The following is an 8,386-nucleotide window of genomic DNA, read 5'->3' on the forward strand; positions in this document are numbered from 1 at the left end:
TGTTCAAAATAAACCTAAGCATATTACATGAGTTAATTGCTAACGGTCAGTCATAGGCATAGTAAATGAGGTTCATCCAATGAAAATAGTTGTAATAGGATAAGACAAATTATATTTATGAATAATGTATTCTTTGATGTAGCCAATGTATTTATAAGAATCTGGCTAAATAACTTAGTTATTGAATTATCAATTACTATGATCTGCGAAAACTAGATCAGTTAATAAAATAAATTTGCATGTGTATGTATTAAAACGCCATTATTTTGATCATAAGTATATTTTTATTTAAAATGATCGAGATTATTCATATTTAAATGTATTTTTCCGGTGAAGTCCCAACGATGTATAAACATAGAACAATATTATTGTTGAACGTTTAAAGAATTGTATAGTAATTTCCATGGTTTTATTTCGATTCAGTGACAAATGAACGTCTCAAGGATGTTATTTTAAGGGAATACAAACTAGTGAATTGAGTTTTCAAAAGTACTGGCTATTGGCTAATGAAAAGTTGTTGTTTTCAGAAACAAAAATATTTATATTTCCTTTACAAATTAGTAAAAGGCCTATATTTTTTTGTAATGTCTAGTTTTTACGTCGTATACCTAGAAAGATTATACTATAAATGTTCATATAGTGTTAAAGGTTCATTGTAAACTGACTTAACACCTTTTTTAATTCTTCATAACTCATTAAGGTGGAATTAATTATTATTGTCATTATTATTGTTTTAATTAGTATTATTGTTAGACTTCTATCACAAATAATTGAACGAGTAATAAACGTACATTACTAGTTTTATAGCAATTTGTTTATATAGGTTATTACAGATTTATTTATATATTTAGTATAAGTATGGCTGAATGAACGCTTTTTACTTTTAATATCACATTAAAATCGGATTTGATTCTCTTAAATTTATACTTTACTCAATGCGAATGTAAAATTAAGTTTTAAATCTTACTAAATAGCATGTTATTAATCTATTGACACAACACACGTTTTTTGTTTAAAACTGCATGTACGATATATAACGCATTATTGAACAGAGAAGTTTACATCATATTTTTATAATGTAAAACCTTCTGAAATAATAACCAACAGTTAATGTAAAGTTGTCAACGTATTGATTCCATAAATATAAGCAATGTTGAGTATTTTTTAAAGATTTGGAATTATAAAATGTTTAAAAATAGCTTGATTTCATAAATACGCGAACTCTTGTAATTATATAACAACAGGTTGTTACAAAAGTAAACTAGAGGAGTAACTACAACAAAAAATACGAACTTTTGACTACAGTTACAATAGCCAAAACATACAACAAGCTTCTTTGCTAAACTATTTTTAGGTAACAATTGTAGTAGTTTCAATACAAATCCATCAACAGTAAGGGCTTTATATTCTTGTTAAAAATCGAAATTTCGGGATTATCAACATTAATATGTGTAATTTTGTTTATACATAACATTCTCTACTTGTATACTACTGCGAAAATAACTAGACTGTAATTAAATCAATTAGTACCCACTGTGCATATACCGTTAAGCAAAATAACGCCATGTAGAAACACTAATGACCAGTAATACAAAACATAACCTATAATTACACACAATATTTTCTCCTATCTCCCATTATCTACCCCTTAGCCTAACTGATGGCTTGACACTATCGGCTAGCAAATCCCACAGGTTAACAAGGAGTTATATGTAAGCGAATAGGTTATTTACCAGTCAATTAGCAGCTGTTTGTGAGTCGACGGCGGTGAACGGCAAAAGCGGCGAACCCGGCGGCGGCCATGATGGAAATGCTGGGTGCTGTTTTGTGTAGTGCAGTGTGTGCCTCGCCCTCTATAGTCTACCTTCCCAGATAAACTTGATGGCATGTCAACCTATAGTCAGGTTGTTGAGGTTATCTTTATGCCCGTTTTAATCGCTATTTTCACATGAGACAACTACTATTGTTTTGCTATAAGTCTCAAGAAAGGGGTTGAACTTTTTGAGGGAATTTCTTCTCTGTTATCTATTATTGGGAAACTGTTAACTCTTTAGGCTCTTCGTTTTGCAATCATGTTATAAACTTGTTCTATTCATATAACAAATTTTAAATATTTTTTGCACAATTTTAAGAAATTACAGGTGGTCGCGTTTTTACTAAGTAAAGTTGTGATCGAATCTTTATGCATATTTTTACCCTTGTACATCAGTGGTGCATTCCATTTTCCAATTACATTTTATTAGATACAGCTGCCTCTCATCTAAATGGAACTCATAAAGCGATTAAACACACATTCTTATTGGGAATTGACTGATTATTATTAATTATTGTATATAATTTCAAAAGATGTAGAACACCTCAATAGTAGCCTAATATCGTTTTCTTCAAATTCGTGCAACATTTACCAATCAAATAAAGAATTATATAAACAAACACGTATACATCAATCAACAATGCTATTATAAATATACATGTGTGTTTATATAAATCGCACAGTTTGGTCCAATCACTAGTTTCTTATTCAATGAATGTAATTTTAACTTCAACCTTAGTTTACTATGCTACTTGACTGAATGTCTGAAAACCTTTAACATGATAAAAGAAATCCCCCATGGTAACGATTATTCGTTTATGCCTAACTATTTATTTTAACGTTTTACTAAATCCTCGTAAAATTAGAATTAATAATGCTGTACCGTTATTAAATGCTGCATAGTACCTAACACTAACTATTATAACAGGTTAATGTTTATTTATTTATTTATTTAAATAAATAAGGTTAATGTTTAGACTGTTATCACCACACTTATTTTATATTATTAAAACATCTTGTTACATCAAAACTTCATTGTAAAGATATGGCTTTATATAAATTCAAAAAATTAATGAAAACGGCGTGTCTTTGTAAAATTATAAACCGCAATAATGTATTTTAACTACCTGGGCCGGGGTGGTTTTGTTTCTATTATTAACACAATACGATAAACACATAAGTACACAAGTATATTAAACGTGTTTTGGGACGAATTCATTCTTACCTTATCTTAATTACACAAATACAACTGGAAAAACTATATATTATATATAATCGATATATTAATAGGCAAGCATGTTTCTTTAAAACCTGTTTTTCTCAGCTTGTGTGCATTGCAGGGAAAATCTACGCATACTGTTGGAAAGATATTTGCCTGTGGGTGTGCAGAATCCCCTTATAAATTAAAATAGGCTAAAAAAGAGCACAAAAAAAGAATTTAATTTTTTTTTATTAACACGGGTCTTATGGTTTGCCATGCAGGTAAATAAAAACAATAGTAAGAAATTCCAATCGCGTTTTTTTACAATGTGGAATACTGTAGCTTGAAAATATAAAAGTCTATACATTAATTATTTTTGGAGTTTTCGACCATTGGAAAACCACCAGTAAGATTATAAATACAATAATCCCTAATAACAAATACAAAATATAAAACTCGTATTTATTTATTTATTTGCAAAAACAATAATTATTACCGACTTGTTCATGATTCAGTAGATGTTTTATAAGAAACTAATTGTGGTAGCAAATCTCTAGTATCATCGAAGTTTTATCTAGGCTATAGAAATCGAGACTTACAATATACCTATATTTGATAAAACAGAGTTAATAAATGGTAAGCCAATAAACTTGGGACACCCTGTATATAAAAACACCTTTATTTTCTTCATAAGTATAATTGTACTCGAAAGGCTCAAGATTATTTATGTATATATATGCATATTTCAGGTATATTTCCAACGATGTACAAACTTTAAGGAACAGTATTATTACACTGTTAATAATACTCTTTAAGGGTACTATACTTAAGAGTAATACTACTGTTAATTATTACACCCTTAATAACTCAATAAGGGTACTCCCATTAATGTTTTATATATTATTTGGCGTTTAACATTTTCGAAGCCCCACAGTAAATTCTTTACTTAATGCAGTGTATGTACCGGTATTAATATTATAGGTAAGCAGGCGATGAAAATCATTATCATATTTGGTAGCTTAATTATGTGATCTGAATCAATCCTCAAGTGTATACTTCACATACTTAATTCTAACTTAAAAATTGATACAGTGAGTATCAAACAGATTCATTGTTTTTGGAGCAAACATCAAGTAAATTTTCATATCACCAAAATTCCACAAAACCCCTTTACGTAGCAACAAATTTACACAAAAATTGTTAACTAAGCCTACTTGTACAAACGTATTAAACCTCGAATCGATCCTCGAAAACCACTTAAGGGCAACTGTTGCGAGATCGGCGACAAAATTAACTTGTTTCGGGGATCAGTTAATAAATTCCGCATCTTATGTAGCAGCCAGCAACGTAATAGCTGCTTTGAATATTTTTGGATTCGTGTCACGAGTGAGGGCAAGGAACCTAACGAATTCCGTCATTCCAACACCTGTGGAACGAATGGCAAATCGGAACTCAAACGAAAAATAAATTGATTCTTTTTGTAAAAGAATTAAAAAAAAACTTCCAATAAAATATTAATATTATAGACGTTTTGAGTGTTTCTTAATCACAAATATGGTTACTACATCGCACTTATAAAAAAATAATTCATATAAATCACTAGATACATTGTGTTCAGAAAGTCAACCCCAAAATGTGTTTGTAACGTTCGAACGTAACTTTATTTCTATTTCAAGACTGAACGCGTATGGTCTATTTTTAGCATTGCAACTCTTTACCTGAGCGCACAATATTATTATTTAACTATGTTTGTATAAAGGAGTTATATTCAATTATGAATCAATAACCTTCAACCATAAAATTACTTCGTATGTTGAATCCCCATGTCCACAATTTCTTGTGTACTTGGCAACCTAGCCGAACTACGAGAGGCTTCTGTTATTTTAAGCCATGCTGACACATGGTTCAATGTTTGCTCTACTACCTACTGTAAATATTGACTTGAAATTCAAATTTTAATTACCTTTCCCCATATTTCTAAGGCAGAAGATTACTTGATATACTCAATCTAATTGTTTAGTAATCAACTATCCCAGCAATTATCCTGATTTTTGAATAATTTTGATCAAGTGAACATTTTCCAAGTTAATTTCGTAGCTTTAGCTTTTATAAAAGGACTAACTGGTATTTAGAAAGTCCATTGTTACAGTTAGACCAGTTTTTGTTATTACATTAATGCATATTGTATATCTTTTGTACGCAACAGTTTGAATAATGCTGACCACACAATTTTACCCTCAACCCTTTGACTACATTGTTTCATTTATCTCACCCCCCCCCCCTACCCCCTGCAGAGACCAGCCCTCTGTACGTTACAATGCAAATGCCGTTGCTTGAGACATCGTTGTCTGCGCTGGTCGTCTGTCCAATGAAAGTTTCAGTTTCCTCTGCCCTGGCCCCTGGACATTTATCAATATTCAAAGCTCTGCTCGACCGGTGTCGGCCAAGCCGGTTTGACGCCATCTTGGATTCTCTTTCGACGCCCTGATCGATAGACTGCGCGCGCCATTCTAAACCCCGTGCATTTTCTTAATTAACTCTAAATTCAATCTGGAATCCTACACAGCCCCGTTGTTTTCATTAAACCCCACCCCCACTTTGTATGCAAAACTTCTCCTTTCCTCTTTAGAATCTCGACGTATTTTCCCTGCGAATATTTAACATTCTCGTTCACTTTGTAACGGCATTTTTCGAAATGAATGTGTTGACGGCTTTATTTGTATTGATGAAAAGATAATACAACACTCTAATCGATGGTGGTTGGAAAGCATACCGAAGATGGATCGTCTCTTAAAGGATTACGATAATTATACGACATAGTAATAGTGAAAAGCAATATTTTAAACGTTTACCAGAAAACCCATTCAAAAAACCGTTACTTCAACTCAGTTATCATAACTTTAACATAAATAGACAACAATACAGGAGAACAACAACCAAAACATAGGTATAGCACATACATTGATACAGTAGTTAAATTTATTCATTTAGTCACTACCAGATGCTCTAAGACAAGTCTCAGTCGTTTATACAGATATGACAAATTGTGAACCAGTAAGATTCGTGTATTTTGTGATAACACGGTGCTATAAATCTCAAGGAGATGGTAAGCGATAAGATGGACTGTTACACTGATTACATGTGATATGCAACATGCCACTGCCTAAACGTGATTTAGCGCTTGGACAGCACGCGACCGTCAGTAGACTATAAACATTCCAGCACACGGCTACGGTTAGTAAAATGGAGGCAATTTTGTTAATTTTAGCGTTAGTTAGTAGTGAGTTTTTATAGTTAATTACAAGACTAATAATATTATAGAATTATTGTAAATATACGGATTCAGTAGTATAACATTTAAGTGAAAGATTAAGCACAAAATAGTTCTATATATAATTAATAAATACCAGTGACATCTATGGAATAAAATTGTTTCATGTTCAATTTAAAATACATATTCATACATTCTTGTATAAATGAAGCACAACGAGTATGACACTTAAAGTCAATTAAAAAATAAAAACAGTTTTCTTGTCAAAAGAATCGACTTAATTTCATATATTGTAAGAATAGTATGCCTTATTTAATTTACACCAGTGATAAAAATAAACCAAATAGTTCAAATTTTTTTGTAACTAAATTTTAAAATGACTTTTCAGATTAAAAAATGAAATAATTCAAACTGGACCCTGCACCTTAGCAATTTTGCAGGGACAGTTATGAATGTTTAGGACGGGGGGAGAGGTTAAGCCTATCTACTAGTAGTTAGCTACTGACGTACCTGGGTTGGTCGAGACGTCAATTAGTAGCACAAAGGTAATTGGAACGGTCCGGGCGTTGTTGTCGGCGAGCGTCAGAACTTGGTATAATCGGTCAGCAGTTCTTTCGCTACAGGCTACAAGGGATGTAGGTAGACGCGGCCGGGCGCAGGGGAGGGGGAGGGGTCCTAAAAAGGGGGGAATTTTATAGAGCGGTACCGTATAGCGAGAGACCAAGACGACGGTCTCGGCTCTAGAGCCGACGGAGATAGAAAATAATAATAAAATTCGAGAAAATTCCCCGTTTCTCGGAGCGAGGGTTGAAGGTGCGGGGTGGGGAGAGGGCGCGCAGACGTAGGCTTGCACGTCTTCCGCGGAGGTGATGTGATGGAAGCCGTGCGAAAAAAGAAAGACTAGTACAGTATACTCGACGCCCGGGCTTCTCATAGGAGAAATCGCTCTTGGCCCCCCCCACCCACCCGCACAGCACGGACTTACCTCTCAATCAATTACCATTAGGTCGTGGCTCCGACAACCGACAACCCGTCCGCGGCCGTTGGGCCCGAGTAGGGCTTGTTAGACTCTCATTATACTCATTAATATTCATATGCACCTGATATATCTAGATCCATTGACGGTGCCTGCCTCTGAGAAACTGGTATTCTAAAATATATGGAATAGATTGGCCGGATTCCCGCTCAGTATGTCGACTAGCGTGCAGCTATCCTACTAAATATTTATAAGCGTCTGAGTCGTCTCTCTCGAAATGCCGATCTTTCTAAACGTGATACCTATTGAAAGACAGGGAATCTTCAAGTATTGAATGTGTATGTTGAACACAATGAGATTTAAAACTTTATGTGTTATTATAAAAAATTCTAAACATATACTCTAAGGATGACAGTATGAATCAAGGGGATATTTGTCAATTAAACGTACTCAAATGCATTATTGATTTATTCGACTTGAATTTATCAAAAATGTTTCGAGCTGTACTATAAAACAGAACGTTGTCCTTCATACTAGAAAAGATTGACAACAATAGCAATAATGTATTTTTTTTTACCAGGAGTTTGATTAGAAAGATTCTTGTTTTTATTTAAAAATCAAAATGTCATGCATTACCATTTTAAAAGACATACAATTTAGATGAAACGCTATTCAAGAAAACACTCATTTACAAGTCTACTGTTTTACTGGATTGATTATAAAATTATCTAGATTTAAACGTAAAAATAAATAAAAGCAATATTCAAATGTTTAAATTTTGTTTTGACTATAGCCACCCTAAGTACAGTATCCACATCCACTATCCAAATGGTCTTTACACTACAAAGTTATAATGACTTCAGTTTCTAATTCCAGATCGCCAACCCAACAGTCAAACCAGTCCCAGGGTAGCACCTACGCGATTCCACCTGATTTAGCTATCAACAAACCGTCCTTCAAGAATATTCATTGACTTCTCCAGCATTCCTTTCATCCCAGAATTCCTTTTTTGTCGCTGCGACTTTCTCTGCTATCCCTGCCACAGGTTCACCAACAACCCACTCTACCAGCCAAACAGCGTCAAAACAAATACAATACTTACTATGTTATACAAAAATAATTTGG

The 8,386-nt window shown here is 33.2% G+C and overlaps 1 protein-coding gene across 1 annotated transcript in view; it reads right to left on the minus strand.

Annotated features, from left to right (window-relative positions):
- Positions 1 to 7,219, minus strand: part of LOC128999033 (uncharacterized) — a 499,696-nt gene extending 492,477 nt beyond the window's left edge. Inside the window, exon 1 of the mRNA XM_054425390.1 lies at positions 6,796 to 7,219. Coding sequence (XP_054281365.1) covers positions 6,796 to 7,219 — 424 coding nt within the window. The remainder of the gene's footprint in view (positions 1 to 6,795) is intronic.
- Positions 7,220 to 8,386: the final 1,167 nt, after the last annotated feature.

Source organism: Macrosteles quadrilineatus, unplaced genomic scaffold, assembly GCF_028750875.1.
Source record: "Macrosteles quadrilineatus isolate MER2022 unplaced genomic scaffold, UCM_ALF_1.0 Scaffold_7__1_contigs__length_78375512, whole genome shotgun sequence".
Classification (NCBI taxonomy): domain Eukaryota; kingdom Metazoa; phylum Arthropoda; class Insecta; order Hemiptera; family Cicadellidae; genus Macrosteles; species Macrosteles quadrilineatus.